Source organism: Hippoglossus stenolepis, chromosome 5 (assembly GCF_022539355.2).
Source record: "Hippoglossus stenolepis isolate QCI-W04-F060 chromosome 5, HSTE1.2, whole genome shotgun sequence".
Taxonomy (NCBI): domain Eukaryota; kingdom Metazoa; phylum Chordata; class Actinopteri; order Pleuronectiformes; family Pleuronectidae; genus Hippoglossus; species Hippoglossus stenolepis.
Window position 1 is genome coordinate 3,141,189 of NC_061487.1, and position 22,126 is coordinate 3,163,314.

Genomic DNA, 22,126 nt, shown 5'->3' on the forward strand with positions numbered 1-22,126 from the left:
CTCAGACTGCCTAAATATGTGCCGCGCACTCACAGGGGGGGGGGGGCGCACCGCCTCTGACGCGCGGACACCACACCCGATGGTCACGTTTAATCCACGCCATATGTCACCGAGGGGAAATCCGATGTCTCCACTAGAAGGCATTACATGTTATAAGTATTGACAATCAAAGATTTATTTGAAAATCTGCGCATTGTTTTCCTGTAACCACCCATTTCCAGCCTACTTGGTACATTCCACTACGACCAGGAAGGGGACTGGCTCATGGATGAATGCAATGTGCCTCTGTTTATAAACGCTCATTTCCCCACTGGATATGTATAGATTTCGACATCATGCCTGTTAATTACCCCGCTGTGTCCTCATAACCCAACACACACAGTATCCAGGAGTCCAACCTGACGAAAACACTGCTTCTGATGAAGGTCGGCTCTCTGCGCGTCATCCACCCGAACCCCCCCAAACATTTACATATATCCTGCAGCAGACAGAGAAGTCTTTTCTAATTCAGTGGAGGAACAATACAATTCACATTGACTCTACACTTTATCTGAAACGTGTTTAGATAATGAAAAGACTGGTGTCAGGGATGATTTTAAAAGAATATGAGGAAGAGGCTGCATTTTCTAGATTATTCAAGAAATGTGTAATTTCAAAAGACTTTAAAAAGATTGGAACAATTTAATACTTTGGACAATGCATCATACGTGCTTACATGAACACACAGAAAGTAGAGCATATCGCATAACAATGTAACAATGCAACAACAACAACAACAATGATAAAAACAATAATAATACTATGTTCCCTGTTCACCACCACATAATGAGAAAACAGGTAAGTAACGGGCTACATACAAGTGATAATGGGACACATGGTTGGTGTCTGCAATCATGTGCAACCCCAAAAGACTGATATAACGTTTGTCTATACATTTTATATGGTCTGTATGTCTAATTTAACTATTTGATAAATCTACGAGCTAATTTATAAGATTTGGCCTCATCATGGTCACATTCTGTATTCGAGACAAGACAATATTTTCTTAATCAAATTTAAATAATACAAAGATGAGGTTTTACATCCTATTTAGTTGTTCAGGTGTAGTGTTATGTGTTTGCCTCAGTTAATGGAAAGATTTTTAAAGACATAGGCCTAATCAGATGATACAAAGCCAAAATCACGTTGCACAATGGTGATACATTTGTGCTACACAAGTATTGCACTTAAGTAAAGTTTTAAGTATTTTACTTTAATTGTGTGTTTCCACTTATGCCACATTCTACTTATTTCTAAGTACAATTATTTAACTTTTTTATTTGTTATTATTTACTCTGCTAGTTACAGTTTCAGTGACAACAAACACAAACAGTATGAATTAAACAACCTGACAGCAAAGTAGATAACATGAGCTCCACCTCGAGCAGAAGAATGCTACTTACACAGAAATGCTACGCTACAGGATTCACTTGCATAATAATAATTAGACAGCACTAAAGGAAGGCATTTTCTGGACAATAAGTACTCTTACTTTTGATATTTAAAAAATTATAAATAAATAATACAATTACTATAGCGTACCAAAGACATTGTTGGTGCTTGTTGAATTATGATGATGATACTATGATGTTCCATGAAACGAATAAAACTGCTATTTTCATGTGAGACACAAAGGTATATGTTCCTCCAAATACTGCATATGACAGTACTACAAACCGGGCCATCATAAGGGGTTTCTTCAATGTTAAGTTGTATACAGAGAGTCTTTGGTGTAGTTGAGTTTAGGTAGTAATAAGTATGGTCAAGTCACAGCAATACTGTTGGAGAATGAGAGAGTATCTCTCATTGTCTCTATCTTAAGAAAACTAAAGGATAACATATAAGTGCACTCATCCGCCTCACTATCATTGCCGATTCTGGGTCAAAGTTCAAACTGAGAAATGTCGTTGGCTTTTCCCATAAAATGGGAGAAATGGATTAGTTTGACTGCAAACAGCAAAGACGCACTTCTCTCACTTTAAATCTAATAATAGTTTGGGCATAAAGACTGTTAGACATCAGTTTCTACCCCCACTTGGTTCCCATGCTTTGTTCATGTTTATTTTCCTTTTCTTTAATAAAATATCTTTAAATATCTTTAAATACCAGTACAAAATGTACTGGTATTTGTTCTGAACGATACTTCAGACACACAGGTCCTAATTTGTCAAAATGAAGTGGAAACGGTAGGATGCCATTTTAGAGGAATCACATTTAAGGTGATGTAACTGTTGCCTTGTTTTGATTTTTAAAAAATATCCGAGGAGGAGAGAACTGAATACCCTGTTTTATCTTATTCTCTCTCAAAGCTGTGCTCGATTTTTCTGTGTAATTCACCGCGACTGAATTCATGCAACTGTAAATTGGACAGGAGAGGCAAGCACCACCCACGCTCATGTCCTGAGTTGCCCCCGTGCCTTGTATGATATCCACCCACTGTGTGTCTGAGGAGCACCAAAGACCTGACCACACACACTCACAGTATTCGTCAGTAGGTCTTTGTCAGGCACAAATGTGTGTGTGAGAGTGTGTATTGGATGCTCACACAAATCCGATTACTTCCAGTTCATCGTGAGTTCCACTGCTCTTCAAAGCTCTCCCCTGATGAAGGATGTATCTCAGGCGCTGTGTTGTATAGCCTGTTGTCCTCGTTCTACAAATTGCCCAGGATGTTGCCTGCTCTCTTAGAGAGACTTGCAGAATGAACAAACTTATTGATTACTGCTAATAGCCTCCATCTTAGCAGCAGGGCAGCACATGAGAGCAGTGAAAGTAACCAAAGCTCATGCCGTCTATCAGCTCATATATATATATATATTATATTTTTTGACTGATGACAGTGTAGTTTATATAGAGATTATTGAGGTAACTGCCAGTACAAAACCCACTCGCTAACATCTGTCTTTTGCCTCCGAAGTGAATGGATACATGCTGAATTCACTCCTTGGTCAAACAATTGTGCAGTTAACAAGGTGAAAGAGCGCCTCAATTTTCTGTGCATTTCTGACATTGATCATGAGGCACCGGGGGAAAAAACTGAAAGGCAAACTTCTCTACTGGCAATGGAAGAGGAGTCAATCATCTTTTTTTAGCTGGTTTACCTGTGTTTAAAAAACGGTGTATACCCACTAATTTTGGTGTAGCGTAATAGGAAAGGTAAATGGTCCGTATTTATATAGAGCTTTTCTAGTCTTGATGCAATTTTGGGGTTCAGTATCTTGCTGGCCCAAGGACACTTCGGCAATGCGGAATTGGGAAGACTAGAATCCAGGGTTGCCAGATGGAAAATGTTTTGCAAAGTATTGCACCTGAAGCTTAAATTTATCATAAATCGAAAATAAATTATCGTACACGATCAGGGTAGGGATGAGATTCTCAATACTGTCATTTCAAAGCTGTGTCAAAGTGCAGTTGATTTGAAACAGTGCTCCGAAATGTGGCCCAAAACGTATATATATATCAGTGCATCCCACCGTAGGTAGGAACTATGGGTATATGCCGCACATTCATCACCACAAGCAAAACATAGACGTAATCCAAATTTTACAACTGATAATACTAAGATTCACAACATGATTTAAATTATCGTGCATCAAGGAAATTTTGGCATTATTGATGATACATTGTACAGAAGGCAAAATTATCGTACGAATACAATAATTATCATACATCTGGCAACACTGCTGGGATCAATCTGCCATAGAAGATGGATAGAAGATGACCGTTTTGCCACCTCAGCAGCAGCAGGCCCCCGAGGAGAGGAGTAGTGATAACACAATCACCATCTGTTCAAAGAGTAGTAGCGTGGTTTGGTGTAAAAAGCTATAAAAATGTGGTTGTTAATTTTAGCCTGGCCATAGCTAACATCATCCACCGTGGTCAGCACCCAGGTTGGAGTGTGTCAGTGTTGTGAATTTCTGCACATACAAGTTGAGAGTCTAAGGGCCCAAAACACCATGACATTGCGCCCAAGCACAGCATTTCTCTGTGCTAAATGCTAACATCAGCATGCTAATATGCAGAATAGGTTTAGCAGGTATAGGTTTTAATATTTCACCATTTTAGTACAGCATGCTCACCTTTGCTAATTGCAACTGAACATGCATTTCGGGTTAAAGTCAACAGTTTCACCCAAGTCATTAGGATTCATCCTCTGACGACTATGATTGCAATAAAATTCAAACCAAGCTATTGAAGTGTTTTAGTCTGGACCAAAGATGTTTACTTTTTATAATTCACCACATATGACCATTTTGTCTTGAAAGGCGAATACTATTTTTGAAAGAAGTTCGCCCTTCTGTAGCTTCATCTTTGACAGAGAAGAAAGTGTATTTCAGTGAAAACAAAACATCGTGGTTTCATGTGGCGAGGAAATGGTAAGTGAAAGGTGATGCTTGTCTGAGGCTTCGGCAGCACACGTTTAAAAAGCCAGTTGGCTGTCCTCTGTGTATTCTCACAAGATGCAGTGGGTAAGTTACAGAGTACACAGCGCTGTGGCAGCTGAGCAACAAGGCTGACAAGCCACCAGGAACAGATGCAGTGGATGTGTGGTATTATGTATGATGGTGATTGTGAGTGATTCTAGGTTTTGGCGGTTCGGAATTTTGTCAATTCCTAAAGAGGAGTGCAGCCAGTGGCTTTGGCTAATGTGGTAGTTGTGGCTATTGGTGATTATGAAGATTTCTCAGTGTCAGAGGCTTCGGAGGCAGACAAGTGCTCAACCTATGGAGCCAAAGAAGAACAAATATGTCTTTGGTGAGTATATGTCTGGTTCCCTGTCGTCACAGGCCTGGGCTCTGACCATGAACCCCATGAAACAAGTCCACAGCCACTTTAGTGGCTCTGTGAGGCCACAATTAATCAGGAATTATTTTTTACCATTGTCCAAATCTTATTTTATTTGTCTTAAAATGATGATTACTATGTAAAGCATGTGGCTTACATAAACCAATTATTTATGTCAAGAACATTTATTTTGACTAAATTGCCTTCAGTACAACACACACAAGAAGACAACAACAAACAAAAATCATGTTTATTGACATGAATGAAGATATAAACTTTAAAAGTAACATAATATTTATTTATTTTAATTTTATTGATAAACATTTTAATTTAATCTTCTTTTCATTTACTTCAACTTCATACAAAAGGTTTAATCTGTCAATTGATTATGATTAAATCTGTATATGATTGACATCAAATACCATTTAATTTGATTCCAGAAAATCACTGAAATAATCTTTGTGTAATCTGCAAGATAAAGTGTTTCTGCTACAGTACTGCAGACAAGAAGTTAAGAAGTCTTTCATGATAAGAACAGCATCGTGTCCTCTAATGTCTGATCAGTGCTGAAAGCTGGCAGAGAGAGAAGCCTCTGGTAAACTGAAACCTCTTATTGAGCCATTGAGAGTGCTTAGAGCAAAAGAGGGAAACAAAATCAACCCTGTCTCCTCAGAAACGATGCACCTGCATGTCAGTATCTCAGCTGAACTAAAAACATGCACATGACAATATGTATATCCAGCTTCTCATGGAAATCAATCATTCTAACTAAAGAAACATTAGAGTTGAACAACTAAACAGATGACCGCACAAAAAGATCATTAGCACTAGTGTGGTAAGTTGGATCTTATATGCTATCATTATTCCATATTGTTTGCAATAGTGGTTATCAATCTCTCCTTAATAGCTGGCCTCATATTCAATCTCTTCTTTATTGTGATCTTAGCATCTGTTTAACCAACAAAATGGCAATTACATTCACTAACATTCTCCTATTTTATTGTTCTGAAGGCCACAATCTTACAGATTTGATAAGAGCTATTGTCATATCTCGACAAGCACCTATGAATTACGTGTCAGGGACATTCCCTGAAGTGAGTTGATGTGTATTTGTGTTTATCATTGTCTTTATATCAGCTTGGCATTCAAGGATTCGGTGAAGTCATTGTGTGGCTGTAAGTAGGATTGGGTTCATGAGGCAGACTGACTGCATAGCTGACGTATGTTTGTGCTAGTTCACTTCACACCTCAAGGACAAAGAGGAAAATAATAAAGAAACCAATCTCCAAAAGGTCAAGTGGGGTCAACCCACAGAACACTTGATGGACGAGGCTGCGGGGCACACCCATAGAGCAGACCTTAATGCTATCTTCATGTAGAAGCATGTACCACCAGACCGACGCAATACATCAAAATACAGTGGATGACTGTAAATTGTAAAATCTGTACTAACCGCCTTGACTACAATGGCCTGCATACTACATGATAGAATACAGATTTTTTGATTGATTGATTGACTGATGCACAATTACATAGAGTGGCTAAGCGGGTGGGTTCTTAAAGTTGAGATAGTTGATAAATAATTCAGTCATTCAATCATTATGTATTGATGTCATAGTCTGAAACCCCTTTACAATCTTGGCTCTCTTTAATGTTCATCACTACATCACAAGTTCAAGTAAACACATGATTAAGTGAAACATGACAAAAACAAATGCTTCTGTGTGCATGTTCCATCTCATACAATAAAGCAATAACAAGCTCTGACCTATTCAATTCAAGTTGATGTCAATTGTTTGAACAAACAGGGGCATTATGGGTCATAATTACAATGACAAAAGAAAAATCTGAGGCAGATGTGGAAAAATGTATTTAAAAAAAAAGTAGCCCACTTTTGCATTATTACAAGTGCATGTGTGGTGAACGGCAAGCAAGTGATACAGACGTGAATACTTGACTCCTCCAGTGAGGGGATCTGTTAAGGTTTGGGTCCTCTTGTCTCCTTGGAGGGAACCGTCATTGCAAATCTGTAGTTATTCAAAGTCCTTACCTTTATTGGATGTTGGATGAGACGTGTCCTGATGCGAGGGGTTCACAGCGCAGCATAAGGGCTCACTGAATGGTTTGATTGGTATGAAAATGATGTGAATCACATTGGACGTGAGTCACAGGCACCGCAATAATAAGACACTTCATGACGTCTTATCTTTCTTGTTCTGCTTTGTTAGACCCTATTTTCAATGTTTTTCAAGGTGATAAACCTTTTTACACCACAGCTGTCTCAGGTGGAGGCTGTGCATCAGTCTTCTGGGTGACAACTCAGTGGATTCACTGTGGTAAATAAACCCAATATATAGTGTAGGCGTTAATTAAGAGAAAGCCTCATGACAAGTCTATATTTTCTGCCCTTATTTTGTGGAACATAAACTCGATTGAATTCATTATCCATATGAATTAATCAGTCGTAAAAATGTGTGTTTATTAAAAAAATTGCACAAATTTCTGAACTTGTTTTCAAATAGGAATAACACAAGTGATTTTAATAATGAACTGTTGAGTACTTGGTGTTCCCCCGTTCTTGTTTTGATTTTGTGATGGTAAACACGGAGCCGTTCACAGATGGTGGATTGACCTGTTGAATTCTTCATGAGCTGTCCCTGAGTTTGCTAACACAATGCCATCCGGACGTCACGGGTTTACCCCTCCCACACCTGTGGAAAGTTAAGCCGTATTGGTTTTCACTATGTCACTGAAATGAAAGCCCTCAGCCAATGGGAATCCCCCACAGCTGACATGAATGAACAAGTCAGTGACTTGATGCTGATACTGATTCTTCCCCCCTCAGCTCCTCAGACACAACTGCATTAGAAACAAGTCTTGCAGCTGTGAGAATAATATTATCATGTTTAATGATTATAGTATTGAGATGGAAAAGAAAAGTTACAAGTTAAAGCTACACCAATAAATATTTTTATACAAACAATCAAATGTCTCTGTAATCTGTATAAAACAGGTAAATATCAGTGGTATAGCTGTCCTTAAATCGGTTCATAAATGTATCTTTAAACTCTTTTTTTTTTTTAACTGGCTACCCAACACTAAACCACAGATGCAAAACAAGTAAACAACTACTAAGTCGAGAAGATTGGCAAACAGAAAGTAAAAATGCTAAAAAGCCAGACATGGAGTCGGCCAAATCAGAGCTTAAAAGATAATTTCATATTGAATATTGAATATTGAAGTTAAGTTCATCAGGTGTCCAGAAACTACATATCATTTTATAATAATAATAATAATTCGGGCAATAATTCTGCCCATCTATGAAATCAAAAATAAATATATACAATTAACTAACGCTGAACATAAACACATGAGATTGAGTTTTTATTCTGTGAAAGTGAATGTAGAAATAAAGAGATTTTCTCTCATTTACCGTCACCTCTGACTTTTGTCAGCATTTGAACCAGATAAATGTTTGATACTTTTGTAATAAGCATCAGTAAATTAACTGTGAAAGTCATGAATCATTGTCAATACAAATAAATGGTGTAGATGCAATGTGTTACGTCAGGAGGAGAATTTGAGACAGTCATCTCAGTCAACAGAGATACTTAAATGTTTTTAGATGCCTTTAATTGATCTGATGTTTACACTCACTGGGGTAAAGTGCAAAATGTTTGTTAAATTCAATTAATTGTACAAATATGAACTTGAACACAATATGTGTGTTGTTTCTAACTGATTACCATGAGTCGACTGATTATACAACTCTAACAAGTCATTCATTTGTAAGAAATTGTATTTAGTTACTTTTGCTACCAGTATTAAGTGAAGCAGGACGTTTACAGTCAAGCAAGTGAAACTGTAGAAGATGAACTTTCAACCAAAAACCTTTTTGTGTAACAAAGCCAGTATTCTAACAAATAAAAAGATAACATCCTGCAACTGTTATCCAATCATATCACGGTATTTATATTTAGATAAACTATTTATAACATCATAATTACACACTAAACTCTTAAACTAACAAAGAGTTTGTGCTATTGTCTTGAAAAGCTCTTTTTTTCACCCAGGGGAAGCTGAGTGTGTATCATGTACTGTCTGGGAGCCGCTTCAAAAAACAGAGAGGCCTGTGTGCTGTGCACATGACGTTCACTGTGACAGCCTTGATGCAGTTTGGTGTGAGAGCGCGAGGCCATGAGAAGTGCTGATGGCTCGAGTTTGTATCGGCGAAGTACTGAATTTATCACTGAATGGTGATAAATGCTATCTGCTCCCACAGTGTTGTGTCTCGTCCAAGTGTTCTGGTGTGTATATGTGGGTCACTCTAGGATGGTTTTTACTCTCAGGTGTTTGGTGGCCTCTGTTTCCAAGCTGTCCACTTTCTTTTGTCGAGCAGCTGGCCACAGTAATCTCCTGCCACCTCACGTAACACGCAGAATGTGCAGCTGTTGGTACGAGTCCCGACCCGGGCCGTGTTCTGGTGCCCTCGTCTTACAGCTGTATCCATTCTACTGCTAACCCTTATCATTCTGTGAGCTGTTTTTTTATTTTTATCTTTGCACCCATGACATTATCATTAGTACACATCTAAGGACCAGCTATGTTTTAACAGTAAGTTATACAACAATGTGGCCAGAACTGTTGAGGTCTTTTCCTCAGATCTCCTCTTGATTAAAGGTGCCCTGTGGAGTTTTCATATGAACAAACAAAACATATGCTTACATTCATTGTTACGCACCAAAATGCATTGTGTGTATCCTTGAGGTCGAACAACAGGGACATGTTGAACCTATTGAACACATTTCCTTCCTCATAAAACTTTTGCAAAGCCCATTTTTCTTACATGTTTGAAACCTACGTTGTTTAGATTCATGTTTACCAGCGAGCGGTCCTCTTCCATTGTGAGACCTATAGTCAGCGATGGACTCCAGCCTCCTGCAACTCCGCACAGAAAAAATTGTTTAAGATAAAGAAGATTAACCACAGCACAGCCTCCTCTCTGCTCTCACTATGAATGTGACACAAAGCCAAGAACAAGTCATGAGACCCACAGAGCACATCACAGCACTAACACCAGACCTGGGCCAAGTGCTCTCTTTATGCTTTGTTTCAACCCGGCATCATGGGAGTGGGTCTTACCACGCACAGGGCGGCACACTATAATCAAATATTATATAACAATATACGTGCTGACAATGTCAGTGAATTGGATCTAGCTGAAACTGAACTGAATTTTGTCAAATCACATGACTGCACTAAAGACTTACATTCTCGATTCTCTGATATTGACTAAAACCCCTCTGATACAACGTATGATTTTTTTTTGTTGATATAATAATGCATTAGATATCAAGTTAAAAAAACAAGCACCTCACAACACTAATATCGTATTTGAATAGTGAAACACACATACCTATTACTTTTGGTCCACCACATGTTACTGCAATTGACACATGGTTTTTAATGTCTGCAATATTTCAGATTAAATAGTTCCTCTTACCATGTTATTATATATATTATATTATATAATGGTAAGGCATGGCCAAAACAGAGCTTGAAATAGAATTAATATTGAAGTTACATTTATCAGGTGGCCAGAAAGATGACTACAAATAATTTGATAATAATAATTCTGCCCCCATAAATCTATCAAATGAAAAATGAAAATACAGACAGCCAATGCTGACCATTAATACATTAGCCTGTTTGTTTATTCTGCCCAGCATAATGGAAGAAGAAGCAACATATCTGCAGTTGTATATGAGGACAGAGGTAACTGGACCTAACATGGGCAAATCAAGGGACAGCAGAGAGTGTCCTTTACAGTTGTGTGCATTCACTGAGAGCCATTCTGCCTCCACACAGTGAGTCTCTGTACATAGACTGTGGCTGTGCACAGAACACCCCGTTTAACTTGAGACATCATTTGTACATTTACAGTGTTCATGTTCTCCGTGAAGAGAACAAAAGAGCTCACATTTCTATTTGCCCCTGGCTATCAATGTTACTATTGATAACCCTGTGGGGAAATAGCTGTATTCGGCATGTGACTATTTGCAAAGAGTATGTGTGCAGCTGGTTGGATTTAACCTTGAAAAGATTTTATAAACCAAAAAGGTGTCTAAATTATGAATAAAAACATTTGGTAACGTGCTTCTCTCCCTCACTGAACATTCCCAGCCCCCAGCTCTTCGAATTCTGATTGCAGTAATCCCACAGTCATTTGAAGCAGATTTAGATGTACTAAGGTCACATCGGCAGCGTAATGATAACTTTGAAAGGCAATCCAAATCTGTGTCCAAGTCCAACTGATTCAGCAGTGTTGTCATCCCCCGGGAGGAGAGGTAATCTCAGGTCGGAGGCTGCTGACAATGAACTAGGTGAACTCCCCCAATTTGAGACAATGCTGCAAATGTGTAACTGTAACTTTTAGCTCAAGAATGCAACCTTACTGTGACCAGGCTTACAGCAACACTCGTGCAGGATTAGCTTGCTTTAAAAATGTCCCCCCTCACATGCACTTAATATGTTTAAACTACGATCAGTTCACATACAAGCCGCCTTACTCGCAGAAGCCTATAATCTGGCTCAGGGCATTGAGAAGACTCATCCACATTACAGCTCTGGTATATGGAATGTCAGCTGGAGTTCATGCATGGAAAGCATATTATTCCAGGATTGAACATTCACTTTAGGTTTCTGTGATTACTTCCAACGACTAAATACAACAACTGGATTAAACCAGGTCTACACGAGATACACGTGTATGTGTTGCAGCCCAAAAGCGAAATTCACCAGTTAATTGAATGCATCATTAATAAATCAATGCCTTTCAACCTGTACATTCAGAATGTGCAGTGAGAGAAGAATGAAGGGCAGTTGGGGTGGTGGTAATTTTTCCCTTCAATCCCTTCTTTCGTCAAAGCCCCCAGATGGAAATGATAGGCTTGATACGCCCAGTGGCTGCCAAGATAATGGCTACAGACGAGTAACAGAAAACCCTTGACAGTGTAAACACACGGCCACTATCTAAACCACCACTGCTTTAGGGCCGGGGCCGCCATTGACCGGCGTAATCTGCTGTATAAATCTGCACCATGGCCCTGTCTGGCTGCTGTCTGGGTTCCGTGCACTTGGACAAAAGCGACGGACACCTTGCCCACTGACAAAGGGCCTGGCCCTAATCGGAGCAGACAAGGCTTGCTGATGGAGCCTTTTTGAGCAATTGAACTTGGTCAATGAATCTTAGAGGACCTAATGAAACATAAGGGACAGGCAGTTTGACTCCAACAACGAGGGCAGCACCAAACTGTCCTGTTTTTGCTCATCAGCCTCAGCACTGAAGTTGTGCTTTGACCCACAATGACCTTTATAAGAGCAGGTCTGTAATGAACCTGGGAAGATCCTGATGGTGTTGAACTTTTTAGGCCACATAAGTGTTGTAGATGTGATGCTTTTTCTTTGTTATTGTGGAATTCAGTTTTGGCCTTTGATGGAAAAATGAGTCTGATCTGGCGCCATTGTGTTGTTTTGTTATTGTCGTGGAACATCACGAGAATGGAGAACAGGCCTCAGAGTGTCTCCAGACCAAACAGTTTGGGATGGAGGACATGCTGTGTCTCTTTGAAACTGAGGAAGGAGACTGGGTTCCTTTTAGAAAAGCCCTCGGGAATGTGTATGGGAAAACCTGTGTGGGCCACTGGAATCTCCTCAAAGGGACAGAGTACAGAACGAGTGCACAGCCCTCACCATGGGAGAGAGATACCGGTCTTTGTGATCAGAAATGCCATGAAAAAAGTGTACATTGTTCACAGCCCCACACGTTTTGTGTTCTTCTGGTCCTGTGACTCACCTACAGGGTCTCAGGCTCACTGACCTCCTATGGCTGCCCAGAATGCCCACACCAGTCAGTGACCTTACATTTTGTTTTCACAAAGAAAATGATGCATCCAAACTGCTCTGCTTTTCTGTAACTCTGGTAGGAGATTATATGATATGATATGATATGATATGATATGATATGATATTATATTATATTATATTATATTATATTATATTATATTACATTACATTACATTATATTACATTGTTATGATGAATGAAATGATTGAAACAAGGACAGTTTCTTTCCCATGCAGGGCCACCAATTCATAATGTTGATAGAGTATTTAGGATTTATTTATTTATTATATAGTTTTTTTGGTCAATTTTTTTCAATAAATGTGCACAGTTTTTCAGCAGTGACATCTTTAATTTCGTTGTGTAGAATGACAATACAGACTTCCTCTTCTAAAACTCGACACGTCGCTACAATGCCACTTTTCCTTTTGCACGGTTTGTCCCTTGCGGTGTCACGTAGTTCATGGTGTCGTTTCCACGGAGACCGAAGTATCATCTCAAATCGTGGCAGCGGCAGCTCGTAGGGGCACTTCCGGTGGCCACAGAACCTGCCACTGATCTGTAAAGGCAGTTGCCCTGATTTGAGGCAGCTGTCTGCTACCACACTGTCTGAGACCAACCACCGCTGTTTGTGACTTATTCAGGGAGATTCGGACCAGTTTGGGAACGTTTACTTACTTGTTATTGTTCCCGAGGCATGGCTGGTCGAGACGCTGCGTACAGTTATGGTGTCATCCCTTCACATCTGTTTTATTCTTTTCTACTTTCTGTGCTCGTATGTGCTGTATTTTAATACGGCCGAATTCCCAAATAAATATGTTCTCTACTAAATATCCGTATATATTGGTTTTCATCTGAAAATATGTTTTAGGGGTTTAGTTCAGCTTTAATAGGATTTATTAAGCATTTTATGGGTCCATGCCATGTTAATTCTTTTATTTTTGTCTACTGATCATTTATAAGATGTGCCTGCGCCACACTTCTGACTCCTAACAGCAACACAGAACAAATAGCATTATAATATTTTTGTCAAAGCCAAAGAAATCCAGTCTCCATGGAAAAAGAAGTTGACTAGTCAGCACATAATGTAGATGAGCACTTGGGCTACCTGCACTAGGTTTCCCTAAAGATGAAGGAGAACAAGGTAAAGATGTTCCTTTATTCTCTTATGTATTGTGTCCTCGTATTGCTTAGTAATTGTGAGTTTTGAACTGCATTTAAAAATTAAGTGATATTACTGTTGGATACTTGTAGACTATATTACATGTTATTTTGAGGACATCATTATTACTTTGCACTGTAACAATGTGCAACAAGTGACAAGTGGACACTTCACTGCATTACCATCTGTACATTCCGGTATTTCCATATGTATATTTACGTAGCCTATTGTGCATATCTTTATCTGATTCAATATCTGGTGTTTTTCTGCAGATGTGCAAATCAGAATGTATTGTAAGTTTTCATTTATTTGCAAAATTAGTAGAAAATGTCTCTCCTTGACTTGTCTTTGGTCCAGCAGCTTTAGGTCTCGCGGTAGATACAATTTCAAGGTGTGTTAGCCTATAGTGTTTATATTACAAATACTAAGTCAGTTGTACTTTCCGATCCACAGAACAGCCTCAGGGCAAATCACATCAAGACTGACAATGTGATGTAACCAGTTTGTGATGCCTACAGGAATGGTGTGTCCTTCTGTGTAAAGACCTTTATCCAGGCATCATTTATAGATGTTGATAGAGTTGAGCTGTTGTTAAAACGATGTCCAACAATCTGGTACACACGAATGTGGTAGGACTTGGCAGTGATGTCAATGGAACATGATGCTTAATGACTGAAAGTGGAACACTGCTTTCTTTTCAATGAGTTACATAAAAAGACTTAAATTTGCTATGACTTTACTCCTCTGTCTGAAATGAAGATGGTGAGAAGCTGTTACTAATGTATCATTAGCCAATTAATGTTCGTGCCTTGTGAACTTCATAGATTTTTAAATATTAAAGTCACTTTAACCCAGTCCTTACTACAATACCCTGCTATCTTTGACACATGTAAAACCTGCTGTTTGTGTTGGTTATTGCAGCTCTGGAGCCCTTTTTAAGGTTCCATTATTAAAATTTACCATCACTGACACAACAGGTCATTACAATAGACAATGCTGTAATTAAATGCTTTAATTTAGTTATTATGATCTGCACTTACAAAAATTACAACAAAAAAAAAAGGTGATTATTTACACATTTTGAATGTCTATCTGTCATCCAAAGCAAAACAAAATATTTTTCAAGTTGTACTTGGTAACCTTGGTGTAGATGTACTTGAAATTCTGTATCAATATTGCTGTTCATGGAATCATTGTCAGTCAACTGAATACATATAAATACTGAAGACATGAGAATAAAACTTGGTTAGAAAGTAGTAGGTCAGTAGCTGTTTGTTGTGTACAGCTTTGTTTGTCCTTTGTCTAGTATATGCACTGATGCTTTTAAACCATAGAAGTTCATAACTCATAAAAAATATATTAAAGTTGAAGGAGACGATAAGGTAACAATAAGTCTATTTGAAATGTTCTTATGGGTGTCTATGAGATCCCGTCATAAAGAAAACATTTGGGCCAAAGTCAACTTATGATAGTATGATAATATGCAATTGGAAAGTCAAATTTTGTGAGTCTCTCTTTGCTGTCTTGTAACACAAAAAATTTAACCAGATGCCAAACAGTGTGGCATCAGAGGCAGCTGCCTCCAAACAGTGTGCTTTTACATATCAGTGGCAGGTTCTGTTGACACCGGAAGTGCCTCTACGAGCTACCGCTGCCACGATTTGAGCTTTCCCCTCACTGCCAGAGACCTCGATCCTCATACTAACAAATGTTGAATTAGCTGTAGCGGGTTGAACAACACACTATTGAGAACACGTGTCGGTCACAGGGGTTTACAGGCGATGTTAGCAACGCGAGTGAAGTTTGCGGCGACTGACTGAGACCAACTGAGTGTACCAGTGGAGTGTACCAGTGGAGTGTACCAGTGGAGTGTACCAGTGGAGTGTAACAGTGGAGTGTACCAGTGGAGTGTACCGTCGTCATGGCGGATGCTGATGAGCTGTGTGAAACAATCATGCGGGAGCTACACGACGTGGTCATTTCTGAAAGTGGCGATGTTGACGAGGAGCTGGAGGAACTCACCTTCCAACAGGACACGGTGAGTGTGTGAGTCCTGAGCGCTGAAATAAGTTTGTGTTAACTTGAACCGGACAGGTGCAGGTGTCAACAGGCTAGCTGGAAACTGCTTTTGTGAGTCAAGCCAGTGGATGGTGGCGTTTTTGCGTATTCATATTATGTGAGTTTTATGCATCAAGGTGTGTTTATGTAAACAGACAAAAACAATAAACACACAACACGAAAATATGAATACCAATACTATATCAGACTGACACTATCAACACCTTATCAACAGGCCCAAGTACGTGTTTAGGTAACAACATAAATATACCAACAAACACACAAAATAAATAACAAAGTGTTTTTCAATTAGTTTTGTTAAATATAAGTTTAATTCAAGCCCCTAGCCTAAATAAACTTTCCCCATCGATCCTGATGTTTTGGAAGTTTATCATTTCTTTCTGCAACACGTCCTTCCAAAAATAAAGTAATGTCTGATAAACATTCTGAATCAATAAATATTCAAAGAATCTACATCCTTTACTTTCAAAATAAAATATGTCCAAGTCTTTGTGTGTTCTGGCTGCCAGTCGAACTTCACCCGAGGACAATGCTGTAAAAGATGATGGTGGAGTCATCAGGTGTTTCGGCCTTTTAATCGCAATAACGTTAAAAGCAAAGCAGTTGGTACGCTGAGGTAAATCTGTCTGGATACTGGCTTGTATGGCAGTACCATGAAAGCCATGTGGCCCGCTGATGGTATTCTAAAATATAGTATAAGTATATGGGTCAATGATGTATAAGGATTTTCAACAGGCCAATTTTAAAACAAATACAAACATTAAACATAAACCGTTGTTTCTGAAATATTAGAAAAAAATACTCTAATTGCATAGAGATATTTTCCAAATAATACAAAAATAAATTACTTTATGTAGAGAAATCATTAATTGAATATAAAAAAGCCCCAAAACTCACAATCTAGGACATATATCTATCATGTAAAACACTCTGCAATGGTCGCACCACATTTGGTCGCACCACATGATGTTTTCTAGTTCAGTCAAAATTTACAGCCACAGAATTGGCCACCTAAAGAAAACAAACTAGGTCAGCACAAAAGGTCACTATGAAATTTATAATCAAAATATACATTTTTTGAAATAACAAAAAATTCATAGTTTTTGTGAGGTCATACCACATGATATCCAAATGTGGCAACTACATACCAGCTCATTCCAAGTCACATTCCAAATTTGAGAGAGAGTTACAAACCTGTTGCTGCTTCCATGGGTCCTTGGCAAAATGGTTTATGATGCAACTTCCTGTCTTTGAATGGATTTCAGCATCAAAGTCCCAAATTGGTCCTTTCTTGATGGTCGCACCACATGATATTTCATAAAATGGACATCATCGGACAAAGTTTGTTTGTATACTATGATGGAAATATAAATGCAAATGCTTTGCAATTTTGTACAGGATTACAAAAGACTTTGGAAATCATGCCAAATATGGCAGAAAATAAATTTGAATAGATTTTGAGTAATTTCAAAGAAGTATTCACAACAGCAGTCATGGCCGGACGGTCGCACCACATGATATTATGACACTTTAAAAAACAGAAACATTGAAATAACTAATGGTTTTGGAAATTTAAAGTGTGTACATATACGGGAGAGGTACTACATATATATGGTATTTCTTTATGTATTTAAACCTTTTTTTAACAGAAGAAAATGCAGTCGGACAGAAAATATAGTCAATGACCCATATATGAATTTGTTTCTGTGATGAGACCAATGTAACTTTAAAATGAATTTTTGTGAATAGGTCTCCGATGATATTCCACCATCTCTGCTCAGTTACTTTGAAACTTCAAAAAGCAGAGCAGCGAGAAGTGAGAAGTTCATTCTTGAGGAACTTGAAGGTATGGACTCTTGTCAAATAGCCAGAGCATGTTACATCCTTCTGTAAGATCATCTTTCCTCTGTTCAAAAGGGGCGTTAAAGCTTCTGCATTGAGATAATTGTTGTTAAAAAGAGAGAGAGAGAGAAGTATCTACAACAAATAAGACTTCCAATGATCCCATCAAAAGGACGTAGATTGTCTCCGTTGTGGTTTAAAACATCTGCCTTTACTTTGAACTATATCCCAGACTTCACTGCGTCACGTCACACTGAGGACATGAAGAAATTGCCCAATGAACTTGATAAGGACATGATGAAGAAGCAGGTAAATGCCTTGTTTCAAGTCTCTTACTGTTTGACCCATCAAAACTACAATAGGCCCACACAAGCTGATGAAATGCATGTTTTTGTTTTTCTGAAACAGGTCACTTTTGACACAGAAAATGAGTCCATCTCTTCTGCTGAGACAGAAGCACTTTTTTCTCACAATCTGTCAGTGTGTCCTGACAGTGAAGGTACAGTGCATGTTTTTCGAGAATGAAGTAAAAATGTATGAATGGTGATAAAAGCAATCTTTAGAATATATTTTTTAATGTACATATTTCCCAGTTAAAAGCACCATCATTGTGATAAACACTTACTGAAGTTAGTTGTAATGAAAGTAAACGTGACTCAAAAAGAACATTATTGTTTTGATGCTTAATACAGTGTTGGAGTGTAGGTACTTATGAAAAAGTAACCATACTAAAAAATTGTTAAGCAAATGTAAACCCAATGAAATATAATATTACCATGTCGTTTATATTGCAGTTATGTGCGATATAACTTTCTGCATTACAAACACCTCTGGTAATACTACTGTTCCCCACAAGAGGTCCCTGTTGTCCTATTTTTTGTTCCAATCTATGACTATTGTAGTAAAGAAATTATGAAGATGTACATAATCCCACCTTTTCAACACTTGTTTATCCAGTTTTTTTGAGGTACTTACTGTCACTGCATAGTTTGACATGGATGGAAGCACAGAGAGCTGGGAAAAGAAACTTTCTCTTACTTTTCACTCTTCACAGATGAGGCTGAAACAGATGAATATGTGGGGCCTGGACTGGGGACCATTCAGAGCTCAGAGAAAGAGGAACAGATAAAGAATAGCACAGAATCCCATAGAGAACACAGAGAGAAAAGACACTGTGAGGAGATGAAGACAGAAGAGAAGAGGAGACAGAGACACAGAGACTTCCAGGAGGAGCTGAAGAAGATCATGGAGGCAGAGAAGGTGAATCATTTGTGACTCCCTCTACTCAACATACTAAGTTGTCAAAATAATTCTTAATATGGCAGATATCTTAAGTATTACAAATGAGCAAATTTGTGATCCCCCATTTAGTCATGATTTGTTTTATATATGACCGACTGGAAAAGGGAAATACAAACCTAATAAACATGTCTAATACTAAATTAATTTATTAAGGAAAGCTGCATATATATATATATATATATATATGTGATGTTTCTTTTTTGTATTATTGCTTTTATCTAGCTTCATCAGAGAGAACTGGAGTTGATGAAGAAGAGAGCTCAGGAAAAACTGGAAGAGGAGTTTCTTCTTAAGCAGGTATGTCCGAATTTTCCTAGGCAGGGACTTAGTGTAGGTGTAGTTAATTATTCACTGAGATAAAGCCAGGGTTGGTAATCCTGGAAAAGTTATACACATGAACACACGAACGTGCACTGACTGACAACTGCCAGAAGCCGTCTTTTCTGTGACTCGCTCGCTAACTTCTGACTATTGTCTCTACTTCAGCGATGTATTTCTCTTTCATCTGGACCAAATGAAATGATTGGTCATGTTTATCACAGTCATGTGAGGGCCACAGATGCCAGCTTTTTATAATGATTTTTTTATTGATGGTTATCGGGACATGAAGAGGATTTCAACAAATAAGATAAAGGTGTTTCAGAAACGACTTACCAACCCTACCTTTAAGTAAAAAAATCTTCATTTTGTGTAGTCATTATCATTCCTCTACAGCTATATAAAATAATAGGGTTTGGGTTGTTTAGAATGTTTCCAATTTTCATGTGGGTTGTTTTATATGCTCACAATACAAAGTTTTGATTAGTTTATTGAGAAATGAATTAGAAATTGAATGAGACTTGCTTTGTTTTTTCTTGTATTTTCACCAATCAGGAGCTGATCTGCAACTTACAAAAACAAGTGGAGGAGGAGAAGAAGATGAGAGAGGAGGAGCAGAAGAGGTTCAAGGAAGAGGGTGAGAAGAAAAGGAAGGAGGAAGAAGAAAAGAGGAGAAGAGAGGATGAGGACAGGAGGAAAAAGGAAGACGAGATAATTAAGAGGGAGCGCAAAAGGATGGAGGAACAGATGAGGAGAAAGAAAGAGGAAAAGAGAAAAATGGAAGAAATTAAACTTAAAGAAGAGATCAGAAGAAAGAGAGAAGAGGAGCAGAGGAAAACGGAGGAAGAGGAAAAGAGGAGATTTCAAGAGGAGGAAAAGGGGAAAAAAGAAGAGGAGCAAAAGATGATACAGGAAGACATGAGAAAGAAGGAGGAAGAGAGAAAAATAAACGAAACAAGACTTAAGGAAGAGGGGAAGATGAGACAGATAGAGGAAGAGGAGAGAGAAAGGAAGGAAAATGAGGAGAAAATAAAGGAGAGGGATAAGAGTAGGAAAAGTGAGGAGGAAACAAAGGCAATGGATAAAATGATGGCAAAGAAGATGGAGGAAGACAAAAGGAGAAAAAATGAAGAAGAAATGGTAAAGGAGTGGCAAAAGAAAGAAAAGCAAGACAGTAAAAACAGTAATGAGGATAATAAGAAAAGAGAGGAAGAGAGAAAGATCGCTAAGGAACTTGAGGTGAGGACAAAGACTGAGGAGGTGAGGAAAAAGGTGGAAGAGAGAAGAATTGAAGAGAAAGGAAAGAATATGGAGGAAGAGATGATGATGGCTAAGCAGATGAATAAGAAGGAAGGGGAAGATAAAGATATTGAAGAAATGCAACTCAAGGAAGATGGAGAAAAGAGAAAGAAGGAACATAATATGGAATTTAGTGATAAAAAGAAGGAAGAAGTGAAAACAACTGAAGAGGACAAGAGGCCATGGCAGGAGCAAGAAATGAGGACACAGAAAGAAGAAGAAGAGCACAATAGCATGGAAAAAGAAATAAGAGTCAAGAAAGAGATGGAACAGAATAGAGACAAAAGAAAGATGGAACCTGAGGTAAAAACAAAGGATGATGTGAGAAGAAATAAAGCAGACAAATGGCGGATTAAGGAAGATGTGAGAAAAGACAAGGAAGAAGAAATGCAAATGGAAGAAAGAGGACTCAAAGGAGAAGAGGAAACGAACAACTTTGGAGTGCAGGACGCCGAAAAGGAAGAGAGGCTGAAGCTGCAAGAGAAGAAAAGAGATAAGGATGGACTGAAAAGTCAAAACAAGACAAAGAATATCAAACCGACCTCCTCATGCACCGTCTCTTTACAAAGCGAGTGCACAGTCGGTGCCTCCAGCTCTGAAAATGTACAACAACTTGACCCAAACAAGAATATTCTCTATACCTCCACATCTCAAACTATGAAACAACAAGATGCAGATGTATCGCCTCGCAGCTCTTCCTGCCCTTTACCTGTGTGTCTTCCGGAGCACACAGAGCAGAAGAGACTGTCATGGATGAGAGACTGCATCCCGTGGTCCAGACTGTCTCTGCAGAACAAGAGCAAGCAAAAAGTGCATGTCCGAAGTCGCAGGGGACTGCGCAGGGCCTCCGAGGCCTGTAGTCTGCCACCTGTCTGTCCACAAACTCTGCTCCAGTCCCCAGGCTGCAGATCCCTGCAAGAGGTAACCTTTGTACAAATGTTCAGCCATGATGCAGATGCTAGTTATTTAACCTCTGCCAAGGCCCAACATTCCCCATAAGGAACCACTTTTAGATTCACTAGATTTTTACACCAAATTGCACACACTCATAGATATCAGTCCCCTAAACATGCCTGATCTGTTTCATCAAAAGGAGGAGGACGAGAGGCAGTGGCAGAGTTGTGAATTATTCTCTGAGAAATCAACGTAATTGTTGAAAAACACCCTTTCTCATACTGTTAAAGAAAGTAAACAAAAAAAAAAACTGCCCACCCCTCATGGAAATCAGTTCAGTAGTTTTTGTATAATCCTGCTTTATGATAGAGAGTGCTTTGTTTTAGCAGTATCACTTTCCTGGTGGTCTGTATTTGGTATAACACAATACAAAGTATTGTATTATACAAAATATTGTATCATACAAATCTAATACAAAGACGTATTCTTGGGCCATGTCATATG

The 22,126-nt window shown here is 38.6% G+C and overlaps 1 protein-coding gene across 2 annotated transcripts in view; it reads left to right on the forward strand.

The window, feature by feature from the left end:
- The first annotated feature begins 15,549 nt into the window (after window positions 1–15,549).
- The window catches only part of lrriq1 (leucine-rich repeats and IQ motif containing 1), a 34,956-nt gene continuing 28,379 nt past the window's right edge, over window positions 15,550–22,126 (forward strand). For both annotated transcript variants that reach the window (XM_035155797.2, XM_035155800.2), the window contains exons 1-7: window positions 15,550–15,926; window positions 17,717–17,813; window positions 18,042–18,118; window positions 18,218–18,308; window positions 18,864–19,069; window positions 19,334–19,408; window positions 19,985–21,649. In XM_035155797.2, the coding sequence (XP_035011688.2) occupies window positions 15,810–15,926; window positions 17,717–17,813; window positions 18,042–18,118; window positions 18,218–18,308; window positions 18,864–19,069; window positions 19,334–19,408; window positions 19,985–21,649 (2,328 nt within the window). In that variant the 5' untranslated portion in view covers window positions 15,550–15,809. The remainder of the gene's footprint in view (window positions 15,927–17,716; window positions 17,814–18,041; window positions 18,119–18,217; window positions 18,309–18,863; window positions 19,070–19,333; window positions 19,409–19,984; window positions 21,650–22,126) is intronic.